General features: G+C 36.1%; 1 protein-coding gene across 1 annotated transcript in view; it reads right to left on the reverse strand.

Moving 5' to 3' along the window:
• Positions 1-15463, reverse strand: part of CEP128 (centrosomal protein 128) — a 127213-nt gene extending 111750 nt beyond the window's left edge. Inside the window, exons 1-6 of the mRNA XM_075712880.1 lie at positions 15311-15463; positions 13790-13876; positions 11566-11692; positions 10490-10611; positions 7895-7986; positions 7085-7157 (exon numbers count right to left, since the gene is read on the reverse strand). Coding sequence (XP_075568995.1) covers positions 7085-7157; positions 7895-7986; positions 10490-10611; positions 11566-11692; positions 13790-13876; positions 15311-15457 — 648 coding nt within the window. The 5' untranslated portion in view covers positions 15458-15463. The remainder of the gene's footprint in view (positions 1-7084; positions 7158-7894; positions 7987-10489; positions 10612-11565; positions 11693-13789; positions 13877-15310) is intronic.
• Positions 15464-15767: the final 304 nt, after the last annotated feature.

Genomic DNA, 15767 nt, shown 5'->3' on the forward strand with positions numbered 1-15767 from the left:
CATGGGCAAATTAAATTTATATTGTTAAAGTTGAAGATTAGCAAGGAAAATATTTATGCATCATTTCTTCCCTACTTTAAAACTAATTATTTTAAACGATCGCTAGAAAGCAATATATCTAAATACCGTTCAGGTAACAGATAAAAAGAGAAAGTCTTAAAACACCATTCAACGACTAGTTTCTGATGTCTGTGGAGGGGAACAAGTTCTCATTTGTACTTTCACCATTAAGCACACTTCTACTAGCACTAGGCATATGTGTGGATAGAAAATTTTAACATGAGCAACACAGTTGTGTAGCAACAGAAACATAATTAAGGTTACATTTATATTCCGGGCTTCACGAGTACATCAGGTTTAAAGACTGTTTCAGTCTTTTTCTTTACAACAGAATACATCAGTTTGAAAAAATTTCTTGTTTGTGCAGTCAGATGAATAGTCAAGCTTACAGTTTGGAATTTGGTATTTTCTCTTAAAACCATCAGGAGATGCTCAAAAAATGTACTGCATCAAACCACATTCTTTCATGTAAGTTATGAAAGCTCTGCAGTCTTAATCCAGAATAATCAATTACTAAAAAATAATGCATAAAAAAACAAGGACCACATCACAACGCTTGTATTTGATTTGACAACTACTACTTTGTGTTACTTCTAATACTTCACAAAAATACTGCAGCTAACAGAAACAAAGATACTATGTAGCAGGAACAGAAAATAACACTTCATCATTAAACTTGTTATATTGTTGCTGAAAACTGGAAAGTATCTGCCATCCTTTTCTCCAGATATATCTAAAGGACACAAATGAAACAAAGCGTGGGGTTTTTTAAAAAAAAAAAACCAAACAAACCTTGGTTACAGGCAGAAGCTTTCTCAGCTCTCTCACACATCTTTTTCAAATGAAGTTAAGCAAAAGAACACTAAAGCTATTAAGAAAGAAAATGTTACTTTTGGATCTTTTGTCAAGTCTAAATTACACATCAGCCCCAAAGAAGATATTCAAAAGGAGAGGTCAGTAGCTTCCTCACTATCACGGGTCTAGTTCACCATATGCACAGCAGATGACGTGACATGAGGCAGCACTAGGCAAGCTTCAGATTCCTGCAAACTTCAGATTTCATTGCAAATTATCACTAATGCAGAATGAGTAAGAAGGTAACTAACGACAAGATATTAAGTGATTTGCCTTGCCTCTGACTTCTTTCAGCTCCCTCCAGAATACAACTGTCATCTTATTTCTAACAAGGTACTGAAAAAGATGCATTCATTGTATTTATCAGGTGCACAGAAATTTCAGAGTTTCGGACATAATCCTCTTTAAAAAAAAAGACCAACCAAAACAAACCACCAAACATTTTGATGCTACTTATAACTCATTGGGAAAAAAACCCTCTATTAAGAAACTATAGTTAGTATATACAGTATATTGCTAGCTCATACCCTCTGAGCACAGAGCACAGAAAGAGAAGGCTGGAAGAGACTTTGAAGGCTAACAAACTTACTGCCTGGCTAAACAAATGGTATCTATATCATTTTTCTACAAATCTATCTAACCTGATCAAAAACATTCACAGAAATCTTTTACAGCCTCCCTAGGCAATTCATTCCATTGCCTCTAAAATGACCTGGTTTTCCTGAAGTACAATTTTAGTCTTCCTTGCTGAGTTTTACACCTATTAACCTTGCTCTATCCTGTAAGTCACATCCAAGACTGGATATTGGATTGCAGTTCTGTTTTCCAACATACCTGAAGTCTATCTGCAAACGTAACAAGCATCTCTATATTGCATCACCTAGACTATTAATAAAAACTTCAGAGAGAACCAGATCAAGAATACCAACATGTAAAATTCACTTCACTAACCCTTCTAATTTTAACAGTGAACAGTTTACTAGTGACACAGGTACCTGGACACTTGTGTATTTATTCTAGACTGTATTTAGTTCTACCATATTTTACTGAAAAGCTTATTAGAAGAGTATATGAAATTCTGTCTGAAAAAACCCTCTAAAAATTGCAACAAGATATAGAAAACTAATGCTTCATCCTTAGAAATTCCTTCTGTGATATGAGTGTAATTTTTCTTGACAAATCTGTGTTGTCTGCTACTTAAGTTTCTTGTTTGTTTCCTCTTGGATGTTTACAGATGAAGTTCTGGAAAAATAATCAGTCTATTTTCTCCTTTTTCAAGATTTGTCCTTTTCCAGTATTCCAAGAGCATTTTTTCTAACTCACCCCCACAGTTGTCCATGAATACTCCAAAAGGACCATTAGTGGTTTTAAGATCACTTCAGATGGTTATTTAAATTTCTTAGCTAATCTGCACCAGGTTATTTCAAAATATTTTACATGCCTGCCTTCTCTACCCAGTATTTTCAGCTGAGGTCTTACACCCCCAATTACTGGTCACTAACTTGCAGCTTAACTTGTTGGCAAATATCAGTGTTAAAAAGGTGTTAAACAGGAATCAACTTTCTTGGCACACCATGTCAGCAGTTTCCTCTCTTCTGCAAGGAACAGGCCAATTGCTTTGGTCTCCCTGAGAAATGGTGATGTTACAAGTGAATCATCATCACCCTTGCTGTCTCTTTGTTGGTGCTTTCTACTGTCTACCACCTGGGCCTTTCCACTCTCATATATTTGCACTATTTTTAATGACTATTCTTATTAATCTAATTTAGTTTCCACTTTGTGTTCTTTCTCTTTGTGTGTGAAGTAAATGCAGAGCTTCCAATTCAGCCAAAGAAATACATTGCTATACTTCCTACACTTTGTTGTCAACTTTTCCTTTTTTAAGAGGATTTGCACAGAACACGTTTGAATATTTGCCCAACTCTCATTTCCTCCAAAGACTGAAGGGTTTTTTTGCATGTAATCAGTCATTTCATAAATAAAAAGTTTGCAACCTCACAAACTATTCCAAATATGTATGAAATAACAAAAGACATAGTAAACAAAGAACAAACCTTAGACTATGAGCAAATTGATTCCTTAAAGCAATAATTTTTTCCATCAATTTTTTGTTGATTTTTTTTTTTTTGAAAGCTAGAGCTTGGCATACAGAATGGATGACAATTACTTGAAGTTGTTTTAGGATAAAGGAATAGGTACCACATTGGTTAACATTTCTTCAGAAGGAAAGTATTTTCTGGTAGACAAAATGCTTACTATGAAACATTAAATTAGCATTAATCCTGAAAAAGAGGATTAAACAAAAGACAGCCTCATAAACACTACTTTTAGCCTACTTTTATAAAGAACAATACTTAGGAGATTATGGTCTTTCATTTGTGCTCCTCATTCCCTAGCCTCCCCAAAACTCAGCTGAAATTGGCCAACAGATTCAAACTCTCAGTGGTACAGAGCTGTCAAATATATTTAGACTTTGTGAGGGGTTTCAAGAAAATAAGATCCTAGACAGAGATGATCTCATAAATATCCCATTTAGGAAAACAGGGAGAGTTCAGCCTTTATTCCTTTGTTTTGGCTGTCAGCAAAGTACATGCATTTAGTCTGAACTTAAGCATTTAGTATTTCTAAAAAAATAATAGGTTGGAAGTATAAGAAAATAAAGCTAGCACTGAAGTCAGAATGATGCAAAGAAGGTGTCATGGGACTTTGTATCTTGGTGAGGAAGCATAATATAGGAAGAACATGAAAATTCTTGTACAAGGATTTAGATAACTAGGATATGATATAAGTTTTTGTAGGGTCACACAAACTCAAAAGCATTCCGGTGGTAAGGAGGAGACTGGGAAAAGAATGCAGAGACTTCACGCAAGTCCATAGCTTTATTATGTTGTACCTTGCAACAGTGCAAAAGAACCAAGTACCATCACTTGTGGCTTCCTCTGCGCTCTCTGGAAAAGCTGCTATGTCACATTCATGTCCTAGCAGTGTTTAGCAATAAAACTTCCTGGAATGCAGTAAACTTACCTTCTCCATTTTGGAAAATTTTGCATCATCACACTGTCACAGACTGGATCACTTATCACCACATTTTCCAAATTATTTGTAATTTATGCTGTGGAATAGCAGAAGTCCCAACACAGGTCCCCCCAAATCTGAGGCCAATCTTGTGAGGTATTTCTATGTTGGAACCTGCCAACAGTCTCCCTGGTCAAGATGGATGCAAAAAAACCTAACACATTCTTTCTCCCAACCTCTCCACAGATGTTACCTCCCCTGAACACCCTTTCTAGTCTGATGATCTTTTTACCTAGTGATACTACGGCATTAAACAAGGTTTATCAGCACATATAACTTTGCAACCTTTTTGTCACTCTTATTTTTAAACCTGCCTTATTGCATTTTTTTATTTAACTGCTGAAGATTATCTAACCTTGCTACTTCCATCATTTTGCTACAACTTTTGGAAGGACTCCTTTTTACCTTGTGTAGTTACATCAGGTATCTTTTGATCTCCTTCATGTCTTCTAATGCATTTATTCAAAATCACTACTGTAGTGTATTCAGATCACTTCCTCATTATCTGGAAATATTCTACCCTCTTCAATCCCCATCATTTTTCTAAGAAGCTTCTTTAATTTTGTGCAACTCTCTTTCAGCAACTATACATTATTCTAACAGGTTGAACTTTTTTGCTCCAGTAGGGATGCCAAATGTAAGCTTGTTTTGGTCACTGTTACAACGTGAATATTTCACAGATTAAAAGCCATGCACAGGACTCTTGTTTATAACAAATAACTGTTCTGCTTTGTTTTTTTTTTCTTGAACTTCTCTGCTTATTCGTTCCACAAAGCAGTTAATGCACCACCTAAAAACGTAGTTTCCCCAACATAACATTTATACAGTCTACACTGGTGTAGGCATTATCTCCCACAAGAATTATGTTCCCTGGTTTTTGTAGCCTCGCTGACCTTCCTCAGTTTGTCACAGAGCCTGTGACACACAACAATAGGGATAAAAAAAAAAGAAAAATTAGAAGCAGGTTAAGTGTTAACTCATTGATGATGATAAAGATATGCAAGTTATAACAAAGAGTGGACAAGTACCAGAAAAGAAATCCACAGAGAGATTACTAAATACAGAAAGTACAGAGATCAATTCCAGACCAAGAAGCTCCCAAGCCACAAGTGATTAGACTAGTATTGTGCAGAACTATCATTAGATGCCTTTCTATTCTAATACCATTCACTAAACATCCACTTTTTGATCATTCATCATACATGGCTGGATCTTTCCTAACCACATATTTCTTCTGCAAATTGAACCCTAGCAATTGTTTTAACCTTTCAAGGAAGTCTTTGAATGAGTGGCCTTTCTTATTTTTCCCCTCTTTTTCTTTTTTTTCCTCTCCTCTTTCTGGTCTTCTCTCCATTTGGCCAATGTTCTTCCTAAAGATAATAAACAGCAATGAGCAGAATATTCCAGCTGCAGTCTTACTAGTCCTACACATGAAAACCATCTCACTGTAGTTTACTGCAGCGTTTTGTGTCTTCACTAAAAGAACGTCATTAAACACTTCAGCTTTCATAGTTTTATTGGATGACAACGTTCTCTCCCAACTAAGAGACTTATTCTTCTGGTATTCCCCTTACCATTAACAAACTACAGAAGGCTTCCTTGTTACACTTCACATCTCTCATTTTTTGCTTCTCCCAGGTCGAAAGTTGTAACATTCAATTTCAAATCTTGAAATCCTACTACAGGAGGTCACAAAGAGCTAGTTATTTCTTTCATTAATAAAAGACAGTGGCTGCCAGCATTCCAGAGGATTCAGGAGGAAGATTTGTTTCTCTCAAAGGCATTGAACAGTTGTAGAGTAGCCAGTTGCAGCAGCTATTTCCTTGAGAATCAACTTGGTTAAAACTTACTGAGCTTGCTAATTTCCTGGTACATGATTGAGGAAAAATATAAGTATACTGACAAGTATGCCACAACAAGAAAAACGCAGAGTTTTGCAAGTAACAAGAACTCTTTATCAGATAAACTTATTCTATCCTACCAGGCTATTAGGAGAAAGCAGAGCTAACATTCTAACAAAGACAGCCTGTTATATTTTTCTAGGAAGGCTGACAAGGCAAGTCTTCCTCCACTGATGGATTCTATCATATCAAACATATAACTGGTACTGACAGATTATAGTCTCTTGAATCCCTGTCCAACTTCATCTAGAATCAGGAATTTACACAAGTACAATTATTAAGTCTGCTGGTGCCAGCAAGTGGTCTGTGCCAACAATATTGTTATCGGTAACAAACGCATCACCGAAGCTCTTGACAGAGCATTTCACGCAAATTCATGCAATTTTAGGGCAAGATGAATCACCTATGGGAAAATAAGGACACACAAAACTTCCTCTGAAAAGTCAGCATTGCTACTGATACCACATTAACACAAAGCATGCATTCAAGCCTTATGAGTCAAGAACTACCTACAGGATTTTCACCTAACTACTGAGGATATTCTCAACTTCTCTTGTTCCTACAGCAATACACTGTTTGACTTCATCTCAACAGCAGATCTCTTTCATATTTAAGTAATATAGACTGCAGAGTTAGTCTGCTTCCAGCAGATACAGGAGGCAAAAAAGAAGAGATGATCATGGTTGTCCTGCCTCCTTTGTTACATTTGTCACAAAGCCTTCAGAAAAGAGTGCAGCCCAAAGAGACTCCTCCTGTTTTGCTGCACAGATAAGGATTGAAAAAGACAGGGAGGTAGGGAGGAAGAGGAAACAATATTATTCATCATGATAACATGGGAAGGCTTGTATTTTTCAAAAGGTATCTTCAACAAGTATGATAGCATCCAAACCAACGTTCAAAGTTAAAAAGCAGCTTTCTCCAAGACAGTGAATTTTGAAACAGAAAAATTCACTACAGACACCTGTAAAACACTCATTTTTACTTTAAACAAGTACCTGAAATATAAAATTTGTCTTGCTGATTTCATTATGGAAGAGTAACATTATAAAAACCTATAGTAGCCTAGATAAGATCATGTTCAGATATACGTACTAATATGTGCTACTGATTACCAACACACACATTGAAGTAGAAGCCCACATCCTGCTTAGAATACTAAATATAAATCATATTTTCATGTTAGTCGCACTCACCGTTTCTTGTCTCTGGGACTCAGTGAGCTTTTCAGACAATTCTTCTAAAGTCTTTCTTAATTCAGCATCAGTCCTTTATAGAAAAATATACGTAAGACAATATTCTACAGTGCAAAAGCTAAATATCAACTGTGATAATTTTAAGCAGCAACAATCTCCTAGATTTTTATGCTACTTCAATTCTTTTTCTACAGCCTCTAAATTCCTAGCATAATTAGAGACCAGCCTCAAGTGGAAAATCATGGTAAAAAGCATTTCCATTCCTCAAGTGAAGATAACGGAGCATCTAGTTTGAAAGGCTAGGTCAACAAGTACAAAATTATGAACATGCCTACACAGTCCTTTTCAATAGTACTAGTTCCTACTAGGAATTAGTGGACTAATTCCTGTTATTGCTATTAGACAAAGTACCATATGTTGAGACAGTATGTACTTTAAAAATCATTATGGCCTGCATAAGAGCTTGCCTTCAAGAGACTCCAGGGCCAAGAACAAATAAGGAGCAAAGCTGTAATAAAAGAAATTCCCAAGTCCTTGTCATTTTGTCCATATATTAAAAAAGGGGGCAGAAGCCACATATACTATACAAATCAGAATTGATGGGTGTTATTTACATTTATAAATACTGCATAAGATGACATGGAACAAGCAATTCATAATATTGCTTTCATCTATATGTTGTGCAATTCCCCACTCTCCCCAAAATTATTCTTTTTAAATACAAAAGAACAAAGGAGTTTAAGAATTATTTAAAAGTGTAACAATTATTTTCCACACTATTCTTCACATGAAGTTATATTCTGTTTATACCGATTTCTTCTTGAAAGCTCTCGACTGATGTCATCTCCTAGGCGAACCTGCTCACTACTGAGATCTCGAAGAGACTGGTGGAAAGAATGCAGCTGTAAATTAAAGTACACAAATTAAGCCAAGGCTTAGGAACTCTCTTTTCTGTGATATTCCAAAAATATATCTATTGCGTGTATATATATACACACACATACATATTTTAAAATAAAGCAGATAAAAAAACCCTACAAAATAACAAAATTCCATGAATTGCAGATGAGCCTGGATGAGAGGATGAGGCTTGCATGCTTCTAATTCAATCAACTGTTCACAACACTTGATCATTGAAGTTTAATTTTCAGTACATTATTTGCTAAACCAAGATTTCCAACTATGGGGTTGTGGGTTTTTTTTTTTTCTATGGTTCACAGCTTGGTCATTTCAGTTAACTGACGCTGCACCATCTTTTTAACCTAATGCAAAGCAAATTGAAAGATCTGAACAGGTGAAGTCAGGAGAGACACATTTCCTGCTAATAAATGCTAGTAAAAGTGAGACAAAGTTCTGCCCAGCTACTTATCTTACTATAAAAAGATGGCATATGAAATTGTAATTGACCAAGCAGAACACCATGGTGTATTAAGGAACTACGAAGGCACTGAGGAAAGGCATTTTACCTTGCCAAAGACTTTATACACTCTCCTAGAATGCTTTTTTCAGAGCTTAAAAAAAAAAAAAAACCACAACAAAACCCCCACCCACCCAGCACCACATCTGTTTTCCTCTGTAAAACCTCCCATTTCCCCCATTCAGCAGGCCCCCAATTTATAGGCAAAGTTTCTAAGGGAGCATACAAAAAAAAGTAATAGGTCATCCATCCTTCATGGGGTAAAAAGTGACAGTTAATGCATCCTACTGCTGTCGAAAGCTCAGTGGCCAGTACCATCGTTATGAAAAACCCTGATTTATAATATCCCCTTGTTCTACACCCAAGACTTAAACCTGGATCTTCCACAGCCCAGATGACTGCCCTCAACATTCAGACACAGGCACTACCATCTCCCCTGTGTGACTATCCAGAAATTTCAACTTCACCCAAGAGACTTTGAAAAACACAGTGTATTTTCAGAATGTATCAGGCTGAGGAGAGAGACTCAAATGTATTAGAAGCCCATTCAGCTGGAAAATTACCTTAGCTAGAAGCAGTCAGAATGGGAATAAAGGGACCATGGTTACAGAAAGAAGAAAAAGCCACAGCTTTAGTTAAGCAGTACTGCTTTCTCTCTGCCCCAATTCCTACCTATGGTCATGGTCAATGACTACTTCTAGTTCATCATTCCTCAAAGTACACCCTTCTTATAAAACAGTTAATAATTGAGTAAAGCCATGTTCACTCACTGAAAAGCAAGAGTAAGGAATAAACCAGCAGTTATCATCAAAACAGGAAAAAAAGCTATTTGCTTACACAGTTACTTAATATAAACAGGGAATTTTGTATGCATGGTGGGAACTCCCTTGAATAAAATTTCCAAAATATTTATAGAATATTTAGAAGTAGTCTAAAATATTTCTAAGCTTTTTGGAAGCTTAGGAGGAAAGATTTCCGTATAACATTATTTCCTTCCAGGGATTACGTTCCACACTAGCCTTGGGGGAAGAAGGAATGAGGGGATAAGTAGACTGAAAGGACAATGAAACAGCGTTAAAGAGAAGTCTAGGAATTTCTGTAGCACTCAGACTTCCCAAAAAGTAAACCGAGACAATGTACTGTGGTTAAGTTTAAAATTAATTATTTGGAAGTTGAGACTGATTTAATAACGTCAACATGAACACCTTACAATCAGGTGCTTTAATATTAGTCATAATACATTTCTCCTGGACAAATTAGTCCACACAGAAGGATTCACTCAAGCAGGTCTAGCCACTCTATCCAAAAGAGCAAAACCAGGTACTGAAATCTCTTCTTTATCTATAGGATATAGAAAGCCTGTAATCTTATCCATTAAAGTAATTAATTTATTTTTTCTGAAGAGTCTGCAAGTAGACACAAGTTGAGGGGTATGAAAATTACCAGTGCCATACACATCCTCTCCTCCTCATATCATCTGCCTGAAGTACGGGGTCAAATTATCCTAGTCACAGGTCAGACCTAGAATTAAGACAGAGAACTAGCTGGCTCAAAAATCAATCCAGGCTACACTGAAGTAAACAGCAAAAGCACTAAGATCCTGTGCCATTAACTAAAGCAGAACAATCCCCTTTATAGCCACACTGGATTTCAGCATGTAGGTGAATGTTAATCACATATTCAGAGATTACTTTTCTTTCTCATATGTGGCCTAAAAAATACAGAGATTATTTTCATACATTCTTTTTGATGTCACTACCATCTGCATCTTTTTATCTATAAAGATAGATTTGCATGAAACTTCATGACACTGACAGATACAAGAGGTGACTGCCTAATGAAGAATGGCACGTAACACTGAAAGCAGACTTCATAGCTGAAACATTCTTAGCTGCATCATCAGAATAACCTCATTCGATGTAAAAGCAAAGAGCCTGGTGATGACGTATTGCCTAGTTGGGGAAGCAACTCCCATTAGTGCTCTGTACCTGGTCCAAATTATCTGCCTCATTGACAAATCGAACACTTGCAGATCTAGACCTTCGATGTTTATTGCCCTGTGAGTCTCCATAATCCCTGAGAGGAGAAGTAGGCAGGAAGTGGCGGTTCCCTTTATGAGATAAGAGATAAAAAAATAATAGGAAGACAAAATTTCGTACGGGAAATTTTTCATTTTGCTTCACAAAAAACATGTGTTTCATCTTGCCAATATCCTTATAGGCCACTTTACAGACAAAACAATTACTAAAGTTACATAAAATGCACAGGCATACTTCTTGTTTAGCTCTTCCCAGGGTGGTTGTGCAATTTAAATATTTCTGGAATACATGTATGTGATGGGTAACAAAGAGGTTTCCTTTGTTCCTCCAAGGAATAAGTAGTTTTTCCTCAAATTTTATTTGCCCAAACAACAGCTTTTCCTCCACCTTGATCTATTATAGCTTCAAACTAAAGTACTTCAGAGCTTTTACATTAGAAAAATGAAAGTTTTAGAGCTTTCTACTAAAATACATTAAATGCTACTTCTGGGAGGAATATTCCTCCCAAATACACCTTTTCCTAAAATATAATGAATTTTCAGAGACACGTATAAGAAAAAACTACTTTTCCGTAGGTTATACATTGGTTCAGTTTTTCCTTTTCCACTGAGCCTTACATAATTTTATCCACACATCCATAATCTTTTGCATTTAAAATTTAACTTTCCTTTTTGCTGTAAAGCAAGCTTCAGAAGCTGCAAAATCTTTTGGATTTAGCTTTAACTTGTATGTACCTACCACTCATGCAGTGGACAAGGAATTTTCTCTACTGAAAGAATTAATGTTTCATTCACATCTCTCGGGATATCAGCAGAAAAGACTATGTAGCAGAAAGCTGTGAGAATTTACCAAATAAACAACTGTGTAACTTAATGCAGGTCTCCCAAATTTGTAAACTGAATTTCTTTGAAGTAATCAATGATGACTTTTCACACCACTATCTTTACACATTTCTTAATTTCCTCTTTCCATACAACAGCTATATGGCATAATTTAAGCATACTCAAGCACCTTAAGTATTTTACCTGACACTCCTTCTCCATCCAGATCACTAGGGTATAAGCTTGAGAGAGAAGCACTTCTCATTCCAGAGTTTCGGGTTAATCGTTGGCTCCTTAATTGACCTATAGACTGTTCCAGTGTTTCTTTTAACTGCAGAGAAGTTACAATTTACTGAAATATCAACACAGACTGATTTAAAAAAGCATATAAAATATTTTTCAAAAAAGTCATTAAGAGAATCAAAACTATTTTTAAAGCTGTTTAAATCCCATCAAAACAGTGCCTAATGCTTTGGTCCTTTCCCATTTCTTTCTTTTTTCTTTTTTTTCAAATTTATTTAGAGAGACTAACTTCAGTGCCATCAGGAAAGAAAAGAAAAATAAAACAACAAAAAAACCCCAACAGATCTCTCTCAAAGGCTAATTACTTTTAAACCTCTCCAAAGCCTCACATGAGCTAAAAAAACCCACCCCAAAACATTCTCTCCTCCCTCTCCCTTCCTCCTCCCTACCCCAGAGAGCAGAACAGAATCTTTTCTCTACTATTCTTGTCCTCCAGGGGCATAATGAAATCACAGACCAAAGTGAAGTCAGCAGGAGAATAACATTGCTCTGTAACAGAGCACATACGGAGAGTACAATCTTCCCACCACTAGAGAATCAACAATAGCAACAATGAAATAAAGTTCTGAGCAGCAAATCTTCCTGACCCTGTGAGTTACATACCAAGTTTTGCATTGATTCACAATGCTCCTTAGCAGCCCAACTGTTACGAATTTATAAATGCAAATATACTATACAATGGTCTGAAGAAAATCTTTTTTAAGAAAAACATCATGAAGAATTCAAGAGTCGGACATTAAAATATTCAGCATCCTTGACAGAACCTAAACATATAACCCATTTGGAGCAAAATATTCTTATGTGTCTAATATAGTAGAAATGCTTGACTGACTATCATTGTGAAAAAAGCCCCAACACATCACCATCCAAATCAGAAAATTATTCAGGTTTTTCTTAAATATTTATTGTAGAAGGAAAATAGATTCATTACTTCCTGATCCCAGCTGCTTCTTCCCACATACCAAACACATACATCCATTCTACGCAAGTGGAAACTTCTGCTTGAGAAAGGGAACAGGAACTCAGAGAAACATGCTATCTTTCCTAATAAGACTGATTTTACTACATTATTTAAAACTCAAGCAGGAGATGGTTAGAGTCTCTAGATTTCTCCTCCATTTGAGCCATAATCAAAAGCTGCCTAGCATGACTAAGAAGAATGGACATTAAGTCAAAGCTAAATTTCAGTGATGTTTCACTCACATTGACATTTCCTAACAGAAAATCTTTCCAAAATAACGATGTTGAACTACATTTAGTATCGGCATTTGTTAAAAACAGACAACCTTAAATGGTTCCAATGCCCACTAGGAATTCCACAAATTCAAACCTAAGTAGAGCTTATAAAGACACAGAGCATTCAAAGAAAAAAAAAATTATGAGGCATATAATATCCCCAATTACTTGCATGCAGAGCTTGCGCATACTGATTTAGAAAGCAAGCTGTCTGAAGAAAACAACCCTTCTTTTCTACGTATTTGCTTTTTCTCTCTGTCTCTCTTACCCTCACATGCCAAATATTCCTACATCTCATATGTATCTGTTTCAAGGGAGCACCTGCTGCAGTTTGTTTGTAACCAAGTTATAAACTTCTCTTGCCCTAACAGAACTGATTGGTTTCATCCTTGCTGTCTAGACACCTGTTTTCAAACTTGTAGAAGCTTGATATTTAGGAGAATTTCACCCCTTCTACAATTTAGAGAAAGCTGGTCAAAAGATTCCAAAGCTGTTGTAGAATGACAGGGAAAAAACCTACACCAGTGTGATCACAATCTCATTCCCTGCTGTAATTCAGCTTTTATCTTACCACTTATTCATGCAAAAGAAGCATGTTCCCTAATACTCTATTTCAGCTATGCAACTTATACTTGGCATAGTGTCATAACATAACAATCTGTTTGGTGCTTATAAACAAGAAAAGCAATGAAGCTACAAAACCTGTCAAGAGTTTCATTATATAACATATTACTATAGTTTAATTTAGATTGCTCACATAAATATGAAAAGTTTCTGTTTACACCAACTTAACTCTTCATATATTCTGTTCATTACTACCAAGTTTTCAGCTATGAATGCTATTAGCAGAAAAGATTTAAGAAGATAAGATAAACTGAAAGTTGCTCACAGTTGCTATTGCTTCAGTTTGTTCCTTGTTGTATTCTCTGTATTGTCCTAGCAAATGGTCAACGTGTCTTAGATTTCTGTTTGTATCCTTAAAAAAAAAGTTTGAGAAAGAAAAGTCAAAACAGAAACCTCCTCTAATCAAACATTACTGTTGTCTTTATTATTCTTGGTTTATAACAGTAAATTGGTAACACAAGTGCTTTTGAAAGGGTCCAAGCATTCAACATCCTATTCAAGTCACCAGAATCTGAAGATGTATAGCACAGCTAAACAGAAGGGGCGGGAGGGAGGGAACCACAAACAAACAAACAAAACACACCACGCTATCATTTACAGTACAACAGGAAGGCCTCGGCCTCAAACAAAAAGTTTTATAAGTTTCAGCCACTCTGTAGAAACACTTTTTTAATGCAAGGATCTTAACGTTACCTGCCTGTAAAACAGAATTAAGTTAACTGAGAATTAACAAATTTTTGAAGATCAACACATTAGGTAAGGTCTCTGCATGAGCGTTCTCTGACCAGATGAAGACCAGGATCAGATGACAGATCTGCTGAAAAGCAGTCCACAAAAAGCAATTAGCTTAACATCAAAATTTCAGAGCAGCAGCTAGAAAGAGGTTAGACAGAAACAGGACAATACCAAAGAGTCCCTTTAAAAAATAGTCAGATTACATTCTTATCAACTCATCTCTTTTCTAGTTCAATGATTATTTTCCAGCTAAGAAGTTTTGAAGTTTAAATTCAGCATTCTACATGGATTTTTCTCTTCTCACATATTAAAATAAAAAAAAATTGCCAGCCAAACAATACTTCAACACAAGTGATAATACATAAGCCCACCCACCCTAGGTATTCAGAACTGTCAGCTGGAGAAGAATGAGAATGACTTCTCAAATAATAAATGGTGTCAAGACAGCTAAATGTCTCCTCCCACTTGCAAAACAGATTCAGAGACTTCCTCCGCTGCCTCCACTGAAGAAGCAGGAATTAGGTGAACACTTCTTCCTGCTTGGGTACGGATCTCTTACAAGTTTACAAATACTGCTTCTCACTGTGCATTTCCACATCTAGAAATACTTGAATTGTAAACTCTATCATGAGGGAATTGACTGCCTACATATTTACTTTATTAGGAACTGAGAAATTTTACATAGTACAAGGCAACAAAGATGGGGCTGGAACTTTCTGCTACAAAATTTAATGCCTCTTGTGACAATCTGACAAAGTTTATTTGGCATTATTCAGTTTGCTAACTTTTATAAACAGTATTACCAAACATGTCATTGTTTCTAACAACACCCTATTACTATCTGAAATAATGGCTGTATAAAAGTGTAACAAGCCACATACTTTCAGCTCAAAGGCAATATGATCAATTTCCCAAAACTTCTTTGGTTTGCACAGAAAGCAATGTTTCCCATCAGTAGAGTATTTTCCACAACTTCAGGAATGAAAATTTGACCCTATTTTACAGAAATGCAGACTCTATAAGTACTTTAAAACCATATTTTGTAAACAACCTGTAAAGTGCTTGCTAAAGTATGGATCTTCTCTGTAACTTCTTCAGCATCATAGTTCCGAGCTCTGTTGTGAGATGCTCTCAATGGTGGCCGCCTTCCTATTCGACCCCTAAGAAAGTTGTCTGAATCACTGGATGAATCTGCCATTAGTATCTTGAAACCTAGGCAGGAAGACCAGAAAAAGTAATGAATGTTAAGTCCTGATTGTAACTGAACAGTCTCTGACTTGCACAATATTCCCAAAGCAATTTCATGGACTCAGACTAAATTTCCATTAGCCTTTCTGATTCAGGTCAGCAGGATGTACTTTTGAAGCAAGTTTTCCAACTGCTCCTCAGTTAGTATGTTTGTTCACACTATGAAGCAGTGCCAAGATGCAAGAGGCAGAGCCCATTAGGAGAGACCTAAACCAAAAGATGCATTCTCACTACTTCTAAGTGTTCAGTACCCAGGATAA

The sequence above is a fragment of the Pelecanus crispus genome, chromosome 6, assembly GCF_030463565.1.
Source record: "Pelecanus crispus isolate bPelCri1 chromosome 6, bPelCri1.pri, whole genome shotgun sequence".
NCBI classification, from domain to species: Eukaryota; Metazoa; Chordata; class Aves; order Pelecaniformes; family Pelecanidae; genus Pelecanus; species Pelecanus crispus.